This window comes from Lepidochelys kempii, chromosome 1, assembly GCF_965140265.1.
Source record: "Lepidochelys kempii isolate rLepKem1 chromosome 1, rLepKem1.hap2, whole genome shotgun sequence".
In the NCBI taxonomy this organism is placed as follows: domain Eukaryota; kingdom Metazoa; phylum Chordata; order Testudines; family Cheloniidae; genus Lepidochelys; species Lepidochelys kempii.
In genome coordinates, this window is record NC_133256.1 from 285,200,100 (window position 1) to 285,220,704 (window position 20,605).

The 20,605-nt window shown below is 38.0% G+C and overlaps 1 protein-coding gene across 5 annotated transcripts in view; it reads right to left on the reverse strand.

Annotated features, from left to right (window-relative positions):
* Positions 1 to 635: 635 nt before the first annotated feature.
* Positions 636 to 20,605, reverse strand: part of CNOT2 (CCR4-NOT transcription complex subunit 2) — a 151,413-nt gene continuing 131,443 nt past the window's right edge. For 2 of the 5 annotated variants that reach the window (XM_073327793.1, XM_073327791.1), the window contains 6 exons: positions 14,783 to 14,844; positions 14,634 to 14,683; positions 13,090 to 13,190; positions 9,268 to 9,412; positions 8,321 to 8,477; positions 1,689 to 1,766 (listed from right to left, as the gene is read on the reverse strand). In XM_073327793.1, the coding sequence (XP_073183894.1) occupies positions 8,361 to 8,477; positions 9,268 to 9,412; positions 13,090 to 13,190; positions 14,634 to 14,683; positions 14,783 to 14,844 (475 nt within the window). In that variant the 3' untranslated portion in view covers positions 1,689 to 1,766; positions 8,321 to 8,360. Of the gene's footprint in view, positions 1,767 to 8,320; positions 8,478 to 9,267; positions 9,413 to 13,089; positions 13,191 to 14,633; positions 14,684 to 14,782; positions 14,845 to 20,605 lie in introns of all 5 variants that reach the window. The other 3 variants (XM_073327795.1, XM_073327792.1, XM_073327794.1) reach the window with 2 other exon arrangements.

The window sequence follows — 20,605 nt, forward strand, 5'->3', positions numbered from 1 at the left end:
TTTCTTGCTTTGGTAACCGCAGGTTTTTTAAAACATAGTTTGCATCATCAGATGTAATATAGTTCACAAGTCGTTGAATGTAAAATAACTGTCACATTAAAATAAGGGACACACACTACCCAGGTTGTTGTTTTTTTCCTTTAGTCTAGAGAACAGTTACAGTACTTTCCAGAAATGGTGTATTCAGGTTTTGTTTATTGAGGTCTGAGCCTCAGGAAGTCATATGCATCAAATGAAACATACTTCTCTGTTTGAAGTGGTAAAATATCAGCTTGGAAGTAAAGCTGTGACGAGTTAGGATATTTTAATTCTAAACCAACAAACCCATCACAAAAAGAAAAGTATTTTAATATGAACCTTTCTATCATTTCAAATGTTACCCAACCCCATTTGTAAAAAATAATTTTCTATTTTGTATTAGTTTGTTTAATGTGAAAACAAGATTGACCATAATTTTTGGCCTACTGAGGAAAGGTATATAATCTCTTAAATTATTTGTCAGCAGCTAAAAGACTCTTCAATGTAAGTGTCTTAACCACTGTACAGCTTGATATTTTTAATACTTCAACAGTTATTTTCATTTTTCATTGTTGAAGAAATGATTTCACAATTTCAAATCAAAGTCAACACTGCAGTGAGGAGAGCTTTTCTACTTTATTACAAAGAGAAGAAGCCTTTATGTGGTCAGAAAATACAAGATTGATTTTTTTTTTCTCTTCCTATGAAACGCTGCTGTTCAAACAGCCAGAGTGAATTGTCTCAGTTCACTTCTTTAAGTCCCATCACATTCACTTGGGTATGGATGTCCTTGGCTGCTGAAAATCTGGCCCTTTAGTGCACAGGGCGACAAAGCAGTCCCCTGACCAGCAGTTCCAGAATGTCCCGTTTTCATATATTGCATCCATGCACACCTCCTAAAAATGAGGTACAGCAGGGCAAACATTTTCCAAAATAGATGTCATATATATAATATATACACATTCGTACATACATACCTTTATTCATGTGATGTCCAAAAATTTAAAAAAAATGTACACATTTATTACAAAATTGTAACAAAGACTGGACAGTGTTTTGCTCATTCTGGAAAGATGAAGCTCAGTAATACACAACCCTGGAAACTAACCAGAGGTTGTGGCAATATCTTTCTTCTAAACAGTCAGATATTCTTGCATTAAGCTTGGCGAAAACTGCCTTTCAAAACATAAGGGGAAGTAAAATGAAGGAAGCAGACCTTGCTCATCTTTCCAAATGAAATACGAGAAGGATCTTCACATAAAAATGCACAAACATTTTTTATTACCAATAGTGCTACAATGAACAATGCAAATTGTCTAATTTTGTCTTTTTGCTTTTTTTTTTTTTTTACATTTTGGAAACTAAGTGGTAAACTTTTGACAGTGTATTCGCTTGTCTTTAGACCCAAGCTTGTCTGCTGGCAAAAAATAAAATAAAACAAAAACAAATTCAGACCCTGCTCAAACTAAAGAAAAACAAATTACAAATTTAGTTGTTGGGCAGCACATAATTAGTAAGGCAGGACCTCAAATGGTGACCCTTTGCATGAGCCAATTGCCAGATCCTCAAGGAATTAAAACCAGGATGCCTGAGCCACATCAGTTCTGCAGTTATTTTGAGTATTGTGCTGAGACAGCCATACCCCAAGAAAAGGGAAGTCTTTAGAAGGCTTGCTGAGCAGGGTTGTAGTTGAAGGTTGATGGCAGATGAGGCCTTTCTTCTAATTTGTCATATTCCAGATGGAACTCCTACAATTAAAACAAAAAGGATTATTTAATTGTTGATATTTCCCTTACATATGTAAATGTCTGTATCCATGACAAGCAACTTCTTCTCTTTAAGTAAAATGATGCTTTTAGAAATAGCTGGATTTAACTCCTATTTTATAAATGAGGCCAAAAAACCCAAAGATTCTTTTGTGATCATAGTTCATTATTTTAAAAAAATCAATATAATACAGTGCAGTGTCTGCAATAGCACCATCTTACCCGTTTTTTTAAATGCTAAGTTAGCTTCAGAAACCTAGTTGTGAGCACTTAAACTATTAAACAGACAGACAAGATACAAATGTGCAGGTAAGTCATTAACTAAACTTTTACTAAACCTATTTTTCAGCAATTCAAAAGATCTTTTCGAAGATTTACTTTAGATGCCACAACACTGAGTTTCGAGGTATTTTGTGGCATATCACCATGCCAACTGTTAGTGGAAGACAAATTAGTCAGAAATACCATGAGGCCAGGTTTCTTCTTCATGATATGAAATGCAAGAAGAACAAACAACTATGTAAGGAGATTTAAATCTACTTAAGAATCACAGATGTAACAAAGCATTCCACTACCTTTTATACCTAGGTGAAGTGTTAAAGTTCTGGTGTATCCATCTTTCCTTTCGGTTTGCTGAGGCATAGATATAAGCCCTTTATTACTACTCTACACTTCAATAGGGGCTTTCATCTAAAGACCTCAAAGCACTTTATAAACCATTATACTGAATATTAATATGCTCAGCCAGTGTATGAGGCTCTTACAGCTACTAATTCATAAATGCACAGTTTCTCTCTCATTTATACAATCCCTTGCACTATGTGGGCATTTGATTTGCTTAGTAATTATAAAAATATTCCAGCCACTCAAGTATGTGAATATATTCTGAATAGCTAGCAACCATTATGAATCAGATTGCTAGGATACCTACCATTTAAATACCGCTTGACAACTCTGCTATGAATATGCAGTGCTCTGCTTTTATTACAATTCCACTGCATGATCTTGAATTGTGATCACCAATTTGTGTACTCACATCGGCATCTTCAGCATAGAACTTGGATATACGCAAAAATATTCATAAAACTGGGCCTTAAAAAAAATCATTTTTTAACTTTTTAGTAGTTTGACAGCTCCCGAAGCCCCTTTCATTGAATTTTCATTCAAAAAGTGAATGTTTAATTGAAAATTTAGTACAGTACTTTAAGGATACTTTCTGTTAACTCAGGAATAATCATCCCAGGCTAAATAACATTTGCCTTCAGCTTTAATTTATTGAGCTTACTATCTCAAACAACAAACCTCCTATAGATTCTAAACTTATCTGGGTAGGGACTATGTCAACTCTTACTGAGGAACACACTCAAAGCATTGAAAAAATTAATAATAAAGCCTCACAACACCCTTGGCGGTAGTTAAATATAGTATTATTTCTATTACAGATGGGTAAGATGAATTAGAGAACAAATCAATGCACGAGTTGGGATTAGAGTTCAGGAGTTCTGAGTCCCAGGCCTCTGATCTTTAAGGGGAAACAACGTTTTTATGGCACAGAGAAAAAAATTCACCATGGTAACGAGGGAATTTAGAGAATCATACTGAGAATTAATTGAATCTACATCCCCCAAATAAAGATCTCCACAAACCTTGAGAATCCCAGCAGCATCTACAAGGCCAGGGCCATGTGCATGAAAGCTGTCTCCCCCTACTGCGGCTCTGGCCCCAACATTCATCCCATCCTCCACCCCAGCTTCCTGGCTGAGACAGCTCCTGGGGACCCTGAGGTGGAAATTAGTTAATATAGCATGCCACTGTATTAATGTTGGGGGGTAAATTCCACCCCATGCACATCCATGGATAGAGTGGGGTAATGCACAGGCACATAAGCTCTCTTTTGGGGGGGGGGGGCGGAAAGGAGGGGGCAAGGGATACCAGTGTGTGGAAAAAGCTTCCACACATGGTTCTTGGGGGTATAAATTAAGGTAAAAGTCTTTAACTCTGTAATTCTCCTGTCTTTCACTTTGAAATAAGAAAAATGTCCCTCAAATTACCTTCTCTCCAACCTTCCAGTTCATGATTCTCAGAGTATGTTCTGCAGATGACCAGTATAGGCTCTGCAGATCATTACCAGTCTATGGATCACAGTTGGGGAATTGCTACTTTAACAAAACTTGTTAAGCAAGAAAACAGGTAAATGCTAAGATCAGTTACTTCAAACCCTCACATATTCTGGAGTGCATTCAAGACTACATGTAGAGAACAGCCACTTGAATTAATGTGTGGAGTCTAAAGGAAGGAATCTTACTGGCTCATGAGGGTTCCTTTAGAACCATATGGATTGAGATTTGTAACTGACAGTTTTTTTAGTAAATATTAACACCTACAGGATGCAAGTTTTGTAAGCATTAAAACAGTGTTTGTCAGTCATTTTATTGCTGCTTCAGGTATGCTGAAGTATTAAAAGATCCCACATTCAGAGTGTGTAATTACACTTAAAAGTTATTATATTTAACAATATAGGGGAAAATAATTCACTGACCAAATATTTTTGAAAACCAAAAAGTAGTGTATTTATTGCACATAGAAAAATACTTTCATACATGTTATTTTACGTTTCACTTTAGTTAGTAGTGGGCATCATAGATTTGGATCTGAACAATAGCATTGATCATTTTTGTATTTATTAGATACAAAGAAATGGAAAAAACTCCAGCTCTCTATTAAGCAAACACTGATTAAATTAATTGCTTTTATTTTTCATATGGAAACAATGATTTTTTTAAATACCTTGAATTAACCAAGAATAGGGATTCCATACTTTGGGGGGAAAATCCCACAAAGCATATCCAATGCTAAAGAAATTTTCTGTGCAGTGAATCTTATTTTTCATATGTCATTCTGATTACAGTCACGAAGAGTGAGTTATGTCACAGCAATCAATGTATTTATACAAAATATTTAGTAGGTGTGAACACCAAATATGGAAGAGAATTGTTTAAAGAGAATTAATGGAATAAGAGAGCAAAGGCAAATGTAGGCTAAACAGGCTAAATGTAGGGAAAATGATGAAGTCTACTGGACTGTGAATCAGTCTTCTATGGGAAACAGTGGAAGCCCCATTACTAGACATAGTTTTCAATTAGACTGGGAACAATACTTGCATTAGCTACAAAAGGGACACAAAAGACCCAAATAGAAATTAGGAACAAGAACCTACTACTCTATAGCATGTCTTTGTCATTAAATGTTGTTCTATTAATAATTTAAAAAATATTTAAATATTGACCTTAAATATTTGAAAGGATATTTAGTATAGGCAGCATCCCTTTTCTAAGAAAAAGAATGTGTTTTCTGATGTCTACATTTCTCTACCATAAAGAATTCAAGCTTCTAGGAAGGAAAAATAAAGCCAGGGTTTTAATTTGGTTTCTTAACAGGGATCAACTTTCCTCATTTTTGAAGAGAGAAATTATAAAATTTTAGTTAAGAGAATTTTCTTTTAGTAATGTGTAATCATTGGTGGCATCGCTTGGCCTCATTGTTTCCACTTTTCTTTCTCTTGTTATTGGGCCTTTCAGCATCACCTCAGCAGCTTCAACAGAGGAAGCTATCCAGTTGAGTATTCTCTTGCTTTACCTGCTCAGTATAAAATCAAAATTTCTCTAACCATGTTGTGCTTTCTACATGGAATAGGATGAAAAGCGATAAGCATATCATAGTTGTGATCAACATTTCCTTAATATTTCTGTTTACGGTGAATAGGAAATAAAATTCTTCAATATTCGAGTTCTTGAGCTATTTATCTAAATGTCTATGGATAATTCATTTAATTTGAATTTCAAAACAATCTAGGAAGCTGTCTCAATGCTTATTCAATTTTCACTCATTTCCTTTTTCAGTCTGTTACCAAAGGTGAATGTAAAGTAAAACTCATTCTTTATTAAATTAATGTTATTTGCTATTTCACTGAGTAGGATTATGTATAATCTATTTTATTAGATTGTTAAAACCAGCCTAGGATGTTGTCACAGAGTTTTATTAAATTGCAAGTATAGTCTATATTTTTTAAAAAACAGTCTGGTACTTTTGGTAATATCATCCAAAGAATGCACATATACATTACAACAAGAGAAAAGATTTATAAAGTATCTAGAAAAATAATTTATTTAAAGTACAGATGTAAATGATGGTAATTTATTGCAGATAATTCTAACCTGACTGCAGTAAAGCAACATCCATGGACCAATTAAGTAGCAGTTATTAATATGCTCTTCTGGCAAACTGATATTCTCAATATTCGGTAATAATGTATCTGTTACAGTAAAACAAAGTACAAGGAAAATATCTTTTAAAAATGTCTCCATGTGGTTGTAATTGATCAGGATACGTTCTCCACGGTATCTGATATTTGTACGTCCCTGGAATTTAAATTTTTCTAATGGGATTTAGAAGTGTAGTCACTTAGACAACTAACCCTTCATATTACAAACAGCATTTAAATTTAATCATGTCCTTATTATCCTAAAACTCTTGGGAAATTTTGACTCAAAAGGTTAATATTAGAGATAGCATTTTTACTACACAGACTTAAGGCCATATACTTGCCCTCCATCTGTGCCTGAAATTCCCACTGGTCTCAGATGAGTTTTACACATAGTAACAGCTAGCCTAGTAGTTATTTTTCCATTGCTCAAAAAAGCAATTTTTCCCCATAGTCCTCCATAACTCCCCTTCAACCAATATTCAGCTTTCCTGGTATATTTTGCTCCAAACTAACAAGAAATCAATAAGTTGTTAAGATGCTACCGCTTGCATGTTCCTTGGATCCTGAATTCTAAAAAAGGTATAAAAGCTCTCCCTCTTTCCCTAACTAGATGTCAGGTCCTCTGTAATATTGGACAATTATTGTCAATTTGTGAAGTTGAAGGAGGCAGGAAAAGCTGTATGGATCTGCAGAGACAATATATTTGGGAGAGCAACAGCTATTGGTAAAAGTAATCTTTCTTCATTGACACTGCTGTAGATTACCTATCCCCGAAAGAAGGACGAGGAGTACACTAGTCAAAAAGACTGAAGTTCTGCTCTCCTGAATACAGCATCCAATTTACATTTTCAAAGAGAATACTGCTTTCTAAAAGTAGGAATAATCAAGCTACAAGTAGCAACTTTACAATTTCTACTACAGGCATATAGTGAATAGCAGCTATGCAGGCTGCTATCTCTGTGGCAGAGTGGACACTTATTCTTTCTGGTACAGCAATTCAAGTAAGCTCATAGGATGTTTGAATACATAACATGATCCATTCATACAGACTCGGAACTGAAAGGGTTTGGCCTTCACTCTTCGTCAAAAGTGAGAAACAACCTTGTAGATTTCCAATAGGGCCTTTTCCCCCTATTAAGATAATACCTCTCAGAATGTCTCAGGCATGTAAGATAGCATTACTGACAGCATATCTAAGACTAAGAAAAAAAACTGATAAAGAAATCAACCAATTCAGTTAAAAATCCAAGTTCATCTAGGCCAATTTTGTTTAAGGCCCTACAATTATCTTCCCCTTATGAAAAATTTTATAAGGCAGCTTTGCCATTAAGACCTGAAGTGTGTAAATGCTCATGTGTTAGCCAGTCAAAAAAAACAACAAAACAAAACCTAACTACAGATGCAAAAAGTAACATATCAAGAAGTTAAAAAAAGATTCCATAAACTTTGTGAGAACTAGATGTTCTCACATTCACCAGACTAGTAAGAAGCCATTTTATTGAGGGATTTGAAAATAATGGATACTCCTGCACATTAATATGGTAGTATATATAATAGGTCATCTCTGACTATCTGTAGATGAAGACAAACCTGAGTCCACTGTGTTAACAGAAAATTCAAGGTAACTGCTACACGGGGGGAAATGGAACTACTCCCTTTAGACTCTGGTTAAACATGAAAATACTTTCACCTACAGGCATATAACTGCTTAGAAGAATATTTGCATGATTCCAAACAGCAGAGATGTGATTTACACAGAAAAGTGCAATGACTCACCAAACAATCAATCCTGCAATTAGGCTTTCAGGTTAAGGGAATCTCAAGTTGGATGAAATATTTGCCCTCTTTCTTGACATAAAGGATCTGAGAATAGGTTATAGGGAAGAGTAACGGGTAGATTCTTGAAAAGGGCTAATATCCAAGAACCATGTCTGCTGAGCTAAAGATATCAAGATCACTCTGGCCCTGACCTATCAACTTTGAAATAACAGAGGAAATGGGAGAAAGGCATATATATTCCCCTTTCCTCGATGCATAAGAAATGTGGAACTTCAAACAAACATCTATTCTGCAGCAGATCAGACATTTAAATTCCAACGCTGCAAACCCATGCCATATTCAGATGGCCCTATAATGACAAAATAAAACTTTTCAGTGAATTCTCAAGGGACCACTTGATCCAATAAATTGTACTGTATGTAGTGTAAGGATCTTGGGTGGTTTTTTTGTGTGTGTATTAAACTCATGCCAGAGGTAGCGCTGAAGACATCACCTTGTTCTGAATGCATCATTCCATAAAAGCACTTAGCATCTCATAACAACAATGGAAGTCTGTTCTTCCCTTGGTGTTCAAGGAAACATATTGCCATAGTATTGCACATGAGAATCTTCGCTGCTTCCTCTGGAATTGGACAGTTGATAGTCAAATTCTAGTGAGGAAAAAAACTCCTATAAAAAGATCTTAAAATTATGCTAAGGAAACTACTAACACACTGATAACTAAATTTTTGAAGAAAAATAAAATTCTGTAAAATCTTGACATTGATCCTGTACACAGTGAGGCTGGATTTTGAGACTGCACTGTCTGCCAAAGAGGAACAAAGCAAGATGAATAGAAGTAGGGATATTGTTTGTGTTGAACACCACCCTATGGCCAAGAACCCTAGTCCTGAGGAGCTTTGGCTTATGCCCCAAAATACTTCCTAATATGAAAGGATTCCGTGATTCAAGTGATAAAGCATGAATCTCCTACAATGCACATCTGTGGAGGGAATACCATGAAGGAGAAATGGTTTAATTTGAAAATAAAAAGTTTGTGTTCTGTTTTTAATGTTCTAAAACAAAGTACAGTATTTGCATGCCCAACTTCTAAATGGCAAGAAGTAATTACTCCATAGTTCAGTAATCAGAACAAAGCAATTGGATTTTAACTAGAACTATTGGAAAATGATATTCTGCATTTTTCTCTCTCTTCAAGAGAGTGAGAGGACAGTTCCTCCCCCCCCCCGTAATGAACCAGTATTTTTAGGAAATCCTTATTCCCTCCTACATCTGAACTAAAGTCACAAAGCCAGCGTGTGGGGTACAGAATGAATATTTTATACATACATACATACACACACACCCACCCACTCCATAAAAAAAGGGGATTTTTAAAAAAGATTTTTAAAAATACATGGTTGATAAATTTAAAAATCTGCACAGTGGAAGAAAAAATACCTTAGCTACTTTCCTCCAGTTAAGACAGTCAAAGAAGTAATATGTTCCCCTCTCATATGTATTGGTTTTCATTGTTGGCTCCATGCCTGGTGCCCTGGTGATCCATACTCGTTCTTCTTTGTGGTATCTCCAATCGCGGTTAAATCTTTCATTTTCAGTCGGGAGGAAAAAGAATTTTTGATGTTAGTTGCTTTGATTTCAGAATACAAAAAACACACCCTTTCAAGCAGACATTGGTTTACACTATTAAAAAAACCACAACTCTTAAGACATAAAATCAAGCCAATAAAACACCTACTTATCTGCTCCATATAACCATTTATTAAATACAGTCCCAATGGTAGGACCAAAATCTTGGCCATCCTCTGTAAGAAGCTGGCCTATCCCAGCAACAAACCATTTTCAGAATGTTTATTGTCCTCCATTTTGTTGTTTTGTTTTCAGATGGTTACGTAAGAATGGCCATACTGGGTCAGACCAATGGGTCTATCTAGCCCAGTATCCTGTCTTCCGACAGTGGTCAATGCCAGATGCTTCAGAGGGAGTGAACAGAACAGGGCAATTATAGAGTGATCCATTCCCTGTCATTCAGTCCCAGCATCTGGCAGTCAGAGATTACGGACACCCAGAGCACGGGGTTGTACATCTGACCATCTTAGCTGTTGGTCATTGATGGACCTATCCTCCATGAACTTATCCTATTGTTTTTTGAACCCAGTTCTACTTTTGGCCTTCACAACATCCCCTGGCAACGAGTTCCACAGGCTGACTATGCACTGTGTGAAGAAGTACTTTCTTTTATTTGCTTTAAACCTGCTGCCCATTAATTTCATTGGGTGACCCCTGGTTCTTGTATTATGTGAAGGGGTAAATAACACTTCCCTATTCACTTTCTCCACACCATTAATTTTAACAACTGTTGGAATTTATGTAGCATTTTTTGTCTCCAGGGTGCTTTAAAAGCAACACAAAACCCATATGAGGCAGGTGCATTTTATTACACATGGAGAGACTATAGAAAGAAACCAGTACTAGAGTAAGTATTAGAATTCAGAAGCTTACAGCCCTGTGCACAGACCATGCCTCTATTTTTAGGGGTTAAAAAAAGCTTTCCTAGCTTTTAGAAGTAAACTAGAAAGCAGAATTTTAGATTTACTAAAGAAAGAAACAGGAGTACTTGTGGCACCTTTGAGACTAACAAATTTATTTGAGCATAAGCTTTCATGGGCTAAAACCCACTTCATCGGATGCATGCAGTGGAAAATACAGTAGACAGACAGACAGGAAACAATGGGTGTTATCAAACACATTATAACGAGAGTCATCAGTTAAGGTGAGCTATTACCAGCAGGAGAGGGAAAAAAGCCTTTTGTAGTGATAATCAAGGTGGGCCATTTCCAGCAGTTGACAAGAACGTGTGAGGAACAGTAGGGGGGAAAAATAAACATGGAGAAATAGTTTTACTTTGTGTAATGACACATCCACGCCCAGTCTTTATTCAAGCCTAATTTAATGGTGTCCAGTTTGAAAATTAATTCCAATTCAGCAGTCTCTCGTTGGAGTCTGTTTTTGAAGTTTTTTTGTTGTAATATTGCTACTTTTAGGTCTGTAATTGAGTGACCAGGGAGAGCGAATTGTTCTCCGACTGGTTTTTGAATGTTATAATTCTTGGCGTCTGATTTGTGTCCACTTATTCTTTTACCTGACCAGGGGTATTCTATCTGCTACCCAAGATCCATAAACCTGGAAATTCTGGACACCCCATCATCTCAGGCATTGGCATCCTGACAGCAGGATTGTCTGGCTATGCAGACTCCCTCCTCAGGCCCGATGCTACCCGTACTCCTAGCTATCTTTGAGACACCACTGACTTCCTGAGGAAACCGCAATCCATCGGTTGATCTTCCTGAAAACACCTTCCTGGCCACTATGGATGTAGAAGCCCTCTACACCAACATTCCACACAAAGATGGACTACAAGCCGTCAGGAACAGTATCCCCGAAAATGTCATGGCAAACCTGGTGGCTGAACTTTGTCCTCACCCATAACTATTTCACATTTGGGGACAATGTATACCTTCAAATCAGTGGCACTGCTATGGGTACCCGCATGGCCCCACAATATGCCAACATTTTTATGGCTGACTTAGAACAATGCTTCCTCAACTCTTGTGCCCTAATGCCCCTACTCTACTTGCGCTACATTGATGACATAGAATCATAGAATATCAGGGTTGGAAGGGACCTCAGAAGGTCATCTAGTCCAACCCCCTGCTCAAAGCAGGACCAATCCCCAATTTTTGCCCCAGATCCCAAATGGCCCCTTCAAGGATTGAACTCACAACCCTGGGTTTAGCAGGCAATGCTCAACCCACTGAGCTATCCCTCCCCCTGGACCCATGGAAAAGAAGCCTTTGACAAATTCCACCATTTCAACAATTTCCATCCCACCATCAACCTCAGCCTGGACCAGTCCACACAAGAGATCCACTTCCTGGACACTACAGTGCTAATAGCCGATGGTCACATCACCACCACCCTATATTGGAAACCTACGGACCGCTATACTTACCTACATGCCTCCAGCTTTCATCCAGACCACACCACACGATCCATTGTCTACAGCCAAGCTTTTTGATACAACCACATTTGCTCCAACCCCTCAGACAGAGACAAACACCCTACAAGATCTCTATCAAGCATTCTTACAACGACAATACCCACCTGCTGAAGTGAAGAAACAGATTCACAGAGCCAGAAGAGTATCCAGAAGTCATCTACTATAGGACAGGCCCAACAAAGAAAGTAACAGAACACCACTAGCCGTCACCTTCAGCCCCCAACTAAAACCTCTCCAGTGCATCATCAAGGATCTACAACCTATCCTGAAGGAAGACCCATCACTCTCACAGATCTTGGGAGACAGGCCAGTCCTTGCTTACAGACAGCACCCCAACCTGAAGCAAATACTCACCAGCAACCACACGCCACACAACAGAACCACTAACCCAGGAACCTATCCTTGCAACAAAGCCCGTTGCCAACTGTGTCCACATATCTATTCAGGGGACACCATCATAGGACCTAATCACATCAGCCACAATATCAGAGGCTCGTTCACCTGCACATCTACCAATGTGATATATACCAGCATGTGCCAGCAATGCCCCTCTGTCATGTACACTGGTCAAACCGGACAGTCTCTACGTAAAAGAATAAATGGACACAAAATCAGACGTCAAGGATTATAACATTCAAAAACCAGTCGGAGAACACTTCAATCTCCCTGGTCACTCGATTACAGTCCTAAAAGTCGCAATATTACAACAAAAAAACTTCAAAAACAGACTCCAACGAGAGACTGCTGACTTGGAATTAATGTGCCAACTGGACACCATTAAATTAGGCTTGAATAAAGATTGGGAGTAGATGTGTCATTACACAAAGTAAAACTATTTCCCCGTGTTTATCTCCCCAACCCCTGTTCCTCACACGTTCTTGTCAACTGCTGGAAATGGCCCATCTTGATTATCCCTATAAAAGTTTTTTTTCCTCTCCTGTTGGTAATAGTTCACCTTAAGTGATCACTCTCGTCATAGTGTGTATGATAACACCCATGGTTTCATGTTCTCTGTGTATAAATATCTTCCTACCGTATTTTCTACTGCATGCATCCGATGAAGTGTGTTTTAGCCCACAAAAGCTTATGCGGATACAGACTAACACGGCTGCTACTCTGAAACCTTAGATTTACTTCGTGATTACTAAAGTAAACTGTCATTCTATTATATTACCAAATTGGCCAAAATATTTTGAACATACAGCTCTACTGCTGCTAATAGCTGTAATACATCTCCTCCATTCATGTAATAGAGATAAAACAGTAGATCTTCTCCATATCGGCCAAGTTTTATTGCAGCCAGCTGCAAAAGATAAAAAAATTAAGATTAAAAACCAAAAAAGGTAAATAAAATAAATGACAGCTAATACCATTTAAACGTGTCAAGAAAATATAATCCTAGAATATCAGGGTTGGAAGGGACCTCAGGAGGTCATCTAGTCCAACCCCCAGCTCAAAGCCGGACCAATCCCCAACTAAATCAAAAATATAATCAAACTGTTTCCCTTATATTAAGTATGTTGCAAAAGTTATACTAGGTATATAGCAGTGTAATATACTAATCAAAAGCTCAATTTTTCTCCAATTTAAATTAAGCTTTCCTATTTTCCTATTATATAAACAGCAGGACAGTTAATGTAAGTAACAAACCTGAAAGGGGGGGATCATTTTTCTTTGTGTATTTTCTGAACATCTCGCTTTACTTTTAAATTTATTAGTTCATTTACTAATTTCATTATATAGCTACATTAGTACAGCAAACCCTTACATCTTAATTTCTAAACATTATTGAATTATCTCATCAACACAATTATTTAGGATTTCTTTTTAAATATATCAAGCTTAAAATTCCTATTTTTATTAGCTAGGGAAGAAAGGAGTAAGAGCTATCAATGTTTAAGCTTCAGGTTATAAGCTGATCAGATGGAATCAAGAAATCTCTCTGTACTGTATAATGTTGATATACTATGGCAGGGGTAGGCAACCTATGGCACGTGTGCCAAAGGCGGCACACGAGCTGATTTTCACTGGCACTCACACTGGCCAGGTCCTGGCCACCAGTCCAGGGGGCTCTGCATTTTAATTTAATTTTAAATGAAGCTTCTTAAAAATTTTAAAAACCTTATTTACTTTACATACAACAATAGTTTAGTTATATATTGTAGACTTATAGAAAGAGACCTTCTAAAAACGTTAAAATGTATTATTGGCACGCAAAACCTTAAATTAGAGTGAATAAATGAAGACTCGGCACACCACTTCTGAAAGGTTACCAACCCCTGTACTATGGTATGTGAATTATGAGGGTTTGATGCTTTGGTCTGAAGGATCTGACACTTTCAGATATAGGATATTGGTCTAGACTGATTACTGCTTTCATTACATTGACTGTGGTTCTAATGATTTCTGTTGGTCCTTTCCTAAACCCATTCTCACATTCCCCAAAATCTAATGCAAACCATTTTTAGCATCCAAGAAATTAAAGGAAAATAAAACTGGTAATGGATGCAGGGTTTTTGTTTTTTTTTTGTTTTGTCTTGTAACATTGGAAAGAGTATGTAACATTCCTAGAACATTCCATGCACCTCTGTTCTTACAGAATTTAAGACTTTCTAAAAACACTGGATTTGATGAGAGATATCCATCTGCAAAAAATTACTTGTCAGGTTATCTTGAAAAGAATACTATAAACCAAGCAGCCTCTTATCTACATATTTTATTATACGGGACAAGAAAGCACACTCACCTTATCCCTAATGTGAATGTTCGTTAAGTATTCAGATGGAACATGGAAGTCTAGATAAAGGAATCAGAATTGACCTAATTGTTAAACCATGTAATTGATTCTCATTTATAAATATCAACACAGCATTAAACACAACTTATTTTCCCTACCTATGTCTTGAGGTCGACAAGGCGAAGATGCCCAAGGTGATGCAAATTTGGGGTAGAGATTTCTGAACAAGAAAAAACATAACTCAAATTAAAAAGCAATGAATTTGAAGGAGACACCCAAGCCCCACATCCCTTCCCTCCTCCAAAACCATCATATTTAGTTACTTCATTAACTTTTAGGGTGAAATTCTGGCACCACTGACTTCAATGGCAACCCTCCCACTCACTGAATTCAAAAGGGCACAATTCTTAATTGTGCTTGTAACTTAAGTGCCTTTGGCTCCAACCCCCTTGAGAAGCCCAAATGTACTTGGCAAAATGGAGGTATTCTGTAACACCTCCCAGGAGCTAATAAATCTGAGCCCATAATTAAAAGAGGAAAAAGACTTATAGCTGGCAGGCCTAGTTTCTCCCACCGATAATGATTGTACCCGTTCTTTAAATTCTACTCTATGCTGACAAAGAACCGATTTCACCATTTCAGTGGAACATGAAAAAAGTCTGAAAAATATAAATTTTCTGATTTCATTTAATTCAGGGGTTCTCAAACTGGGGGTCGTCACCCCTCAGGGGGTCATGAGCTGTCAGCCTCCACTCCCAAACCCCACTTTGCCTCCAGCATTTATAATAGTGTTCAATATAAAAAAAAAGTGTTTTTAATTTATAAGGAGGGTCGCATTCAGAGGCTTGCTGTGTGAAAGGGGTCACCCAATACAAAAGCTTGAGAACCACTGATTTAATTCTTGATAATACATCAAGAAGAAAAAAAAATGGAGCGCTGAGATCACTAATTAAACACTGTAGAACTTCGCTAATTTGAACCAATGACTTAGTGATCCACTGAGAACCACTGAAGTTTGGTAATTAGCAGGTAGAGGGACAAAAAAGGACAGTGAATCACAATATGTACTTTTTTGGCAGCTGCACTTCTGTTTTAATTGTTTGTGATAATATAGTATTGTGACATATTTTGCAAATGATACTTCAGCTTACTAACCTATGCACCTTCTAACAGAAAGGCATAAGAGTGCTTTAAAATCTTGGAAGCCTGGGAAATTACCAGAAGACCAATTCCCAACCAAGTTTTAAAGAAAAATGTTTCCAGACCAAGGGGTGCCAATCCTACACCATAGGCCACCTTTAACCCAAGGTTGACAATGGCTTATATCCTCATATGTCCTGACTGCAGGCATCACAGGGGCAGCATCTGTGGAAAACGACCTAGTCCTTTCTTCTGATGGGAGACATCTTTCCAACTGTGTAGTACTTCCCAAGAGTTGGAATATAAAGGCTCACTCACCCATCTAAACACTGCCTTAAAGACCACAAAACGCTATTTATTTAATCAGCATAATGTGAATATCTCTGCAAAAATATCAATGGGCAAAGACCCTTCTTCCTAATATTATCTGCCTATCGTAGGTAAAGTTTTTAAAGAGATGTTCCCCTGTACGCTATATGTGAAGCCTGATTTATTTACTATATTCCATAAGGAAGGTGGATGACTTTTATTGTGACATCTGCTAAGTTTTGGAAGAGTTTAAAAAGATTTTACTGTAGCCTTAAAAATTTGGTATAGTATAGAACTTGCTAAAAACATAAGTAGCGGATAACTGTCTGAAGCAGTATCTTTGGCTCATGGAACATAGCATTTGCTCTATATTTTGAATTTCTAGCTTTTGGAATAAGGCAAGATCCAGGGATAAAAAGAATTCATATAGACATAGAAAAGCATAAAGCACTGTATTAAGCAGATAACTCTCTTATTAATGGATACAGTAGAACCTCAGAGTTACAAACTGAGTGGTCAACCACACACCTCATTTGGAACCAGAAGTATGCAATCAGGCAGCAGAGACCGTCCCCCCCGCCCCCCCAAAAGAGACAAATACTGCACAGTACTGTATTAAACTCCTAAAAAAATAAAGGGAAAGTAAAAAAAAATTGGTTTCAGAGTAGCAGCCGTGTTAGTCTGTATCCGCAAAAAGAAAAGGAGGACTTGTGGCACCTTAGAGACTAACAAATTTATTTGAGCATAAGCTTTTGTGAGCTACAGCTCACATCATCGGATGCATTCAGTGGGGAAAAAAAAATTGACAACTCTTTCTGTGTTTGTTTCATTTACATTAAGATGGTTAAAAGCAGCATTTGTTTTCTACATAGTAAAGTTTCAAAGCTGTGTTAAGTCAATGTTCAGTTGTAAACTTTTGAAAGAAACACCATAATGTTTTGTTCAGAGTTATGAACAACCTCTATTCTGAACGTGTTCGTAACTCTGAGGTTCTACTGTACTTCTGGGCAGTATACAAATTATTTGATGAATATTTCGGGAGACTTTCACACTACATAAGAACGGACATACTGAGTCATACCAATGGTCCATCTAGCCCAGTACCTGTCTTCCAACAGTGGCCAATGCCAGATGCTTCAGAGGGAATGAACAGAATAGGGCAATTATTGAGTAATCCATCCCCTATCGTCCAGTCCCAGCTTCGGGCAGTCAGAGATTATGGACACCCAGAGAATGGGGTTGTGTCCCTGACCATCTCGGTTGATAGCCATTGATGGACCTGTCCTCTGTAAACTTCTCTATTTTTTTTAAACCCAGTTATGCTTTTGGCCTTCACAACATTCCATGGCAATGAGTTCCACAGGCTGACTATGCACTGTGTGAAGAAGTAGTCCCTTACGTTTATTTTAAGCCTACTAATTTCATTGGGCGACCCCTGGTTCTGGTTATGTGGATGGATAAATAAATAACACTTCCCTATTCACTTTCTCCACACCAGTTATGACTTTATATTCCTTCTCACCCTTAGTCTCTTTTCTAAGATGAACACTCCCCAGCCTTTTAAATCTCTCCTTACATGGAAACTTTCATTCCCTTAATTTTTTGTTGCCCTTTACTCTACTTTCTCTAATCCTAATATATCTTTTTTTGAGATAGGGCTCCCAGAACAGTGTGGGGTATACCATGGATTTATATAGTGGTATTATGATATTTTCTGTCTTATTGTCTATCCCTTTCCTAATGGTTCCTAAGATTGTTACCTTTTTTGACTGCCACTGCACGTTGAGCAGATATTTTCAGACAACCGTCTACAACAACTCCACTCTGAGTGGTAACAGCTAATATAGACCCCATCATTTTGTATATATAGTTGGGATTATGTTTTCTAATGTGCATTACTTGCATTTATCAACATTGAATTTCATCTGCCATTTTGCTGCCTAGTTTTGTGAGATCTCTTTGTAACTCCCTGCAGTCAGCTTTGGACTTAACTACCTTGAGTAATTTTGTATCATCTGCAAACTTTGCCACCTCACTTTGTTTACCTGTTTTTCCAGATTGTTCATGAATATATTTAAGAGCTTTCTGAACATCCAAGTACACTATATGAATTGTATCAACCATGTCCACATGCGTACTGACATATTAGATTGGTAAGGTGTGATTTCCCTTTACAAAAGCTGTATTGACTCTTCCCCAACAAATCGTGTTAGTCTATGTATGTAATAATTCTGTTTTTTTACAATACTTTCAACCAGTTTGCCAGGTATTGAAGTTAGGCTTACTGGCCTATAATTGCCTGTGGAGCCTTTTTCAAAAATCGGTGTAACGTTAGTTCTTCTCCAGGCATCTGATACAGAGGCTGATTTAAGCAATAGGTTACATACCACAATTAGTAGTTCTGCAATTTCATATCTAAGTTCCTTCAGATCTCTTGGGTGAATACCATCTGGTACTGGCAATTTATTACGGTTAAATTTATCAATTTGTTCCAAAACTGCCTCTACTGACACCTCAATCTAGGGCTGTTTCTTAGATGTTTCACCCAAAAAAATAATGATGCAGGTGTGGGAATCTCCTTCATATCCTCCGCAGAGAAGGCCGATGCAAAGAATTCATTTAGCTTCCTCACAATGGTCTTGTCTTCCTGGGGTGCTTCTTTAGTGCCACTGATTTGGCAGGCTTTCTGCTTCTGATACAGTTTTAAAAAAATTCTGATAGTTTTAGTATGTTTTGCTAGTTGCTCTTCAAATTATTTTTTGGTCTGCCTAATTGTACTTTTACATTTAACTTGCCAGAGTTTATTTCCTTTCTATTTTCCTCCGTAATATTTGACTTCCAATTTTTAAATGATGCTTTTTTGCCTCTAACTGCCTCTTTTACTCTGTTTAGCTGTGGTGGCACATTTGTGGTCCTGTTTTGTTTTGAATTTGGGGTATACATTTACTTTGAGTGTCTATTACAGTGTTTTTAAAAAGCTTCCATGCAGCTTTCAGGCATTTCTTTTTTTGTGACTGTTCCTTTTAATTTCCATTTAACTAGCCCCCTCATTTCTGAGTAGTTCCCCTTTTTGAAGTTAAATACTTCTGTGGTGGGCTTCTTTGATATTTCCCTTTCCCCCAGGAAGTTAAATTTAAATTACACTATGGTTGCTATTACTGAGTGGTTCGGCTATATTTACCTCTTGAACCAGATTCTGTGCTTTGCTCAGGACTAAATCAAGAATTGCCTCTCCCTTTGGGGGTTCCAGGACTAGCTGCTCCAAGCAGCAGTCATTTATGGTGTCTAGAAATTTTGTGTCTGCATCCTGTCCCTGACATGTATCTAGTCAACATGCAGTTAGTTAAATACCTATTAATTATTATTATTATTAAGTATTCAATTTTTGTGGCCTCTCTAATCTCCCTGAGCATTTCACAGTCACTGTCACATCCTGGTTTGAGAGTTGTCAGTAGTATATTCTTGTTAATGAAGCACAGAATTTCTATCTACAGAGATTCTCTGGTACAGTTTGATTCATTTAAGGTATTTACTATATTTGATTCTATTCTTTCTTTCACATAAAATGCCACTCTCCCACCAGCACAACCCACTTTGCCTTTCCTATATATTTTAAACCCTGGTGTTATCATGTCCTGTTGATTATCATCATCCAGCAAGTTTCTGTGACGTCTATTATACCAATACCCTCATTTAATACAAGGCACTCCAGTTTATCCATTTTAGTATTTAGACTTCTAGCACTTGTATAAAAGCACTTATAAAATTTGTCAATATTTAGCTGACTGCCTTCATGTGACGTAACTGAACAGGACTCTTTCGTTTGAGTATTTCTCTTCAGTTCCTATGTGTACTTTATCAACTTCTGTTCTCTCTATAACTCAAAGATGGGGGCTCAGCTCAAAAAGTTTGAAAACAGCTCAGGGTTCAGGGAGAGGGTACCTAAGGGCTCTGTGCAGGCAGGGAGTAGCTAGGGTGTGTGCGCGGGTAGGGGGGTAGCTCAAGGTGCAGAGAGAGGGTGGCTAGGGGCTGCGTGCGGACTGGGGGAAAGGTTAGGATGCAGGGAGGAGGAAAGCGAGGGGCTGTGTGCAGGCAGGGGGTAGCTCAGGGTGTAGCGAGTATGGTACCTAAGGGCTGTGTGCAGGCAGGGGGGTAGCTCGGGATTGTGTGCAGGCAGGGGGGTAGCTCGGGATTGTGTGCAGGCAGGGGGGTAGCTCGGGATTGTGTGCAGGCAGGGGGGTAGCTCGGGATTGTGTGCAGGCAGGGGGGTAGCTCGGGATTGTGTGCAGGCAGGGGGGTAGCTCGGGATTGTGTGCAGGCAGGGGGGTAGCTCGGGATTGTGTGCAGGCAGGGGGGTAGCTCGGGATTGTGTGCAGGCAGGGGGGTAGCTCGGGATTGTGTGCAGGCAGGGGGGTAGCTCAAGGTGCAGGGACAAGGGTAGCTAGGGGCTGTATGCGGTCCCAGTTCCCCGAGGGCTCTGCCAGCCACCGAGTCAGGTACCTCTGCCTAGTCGGCTTTTACCAGCTGCGTGA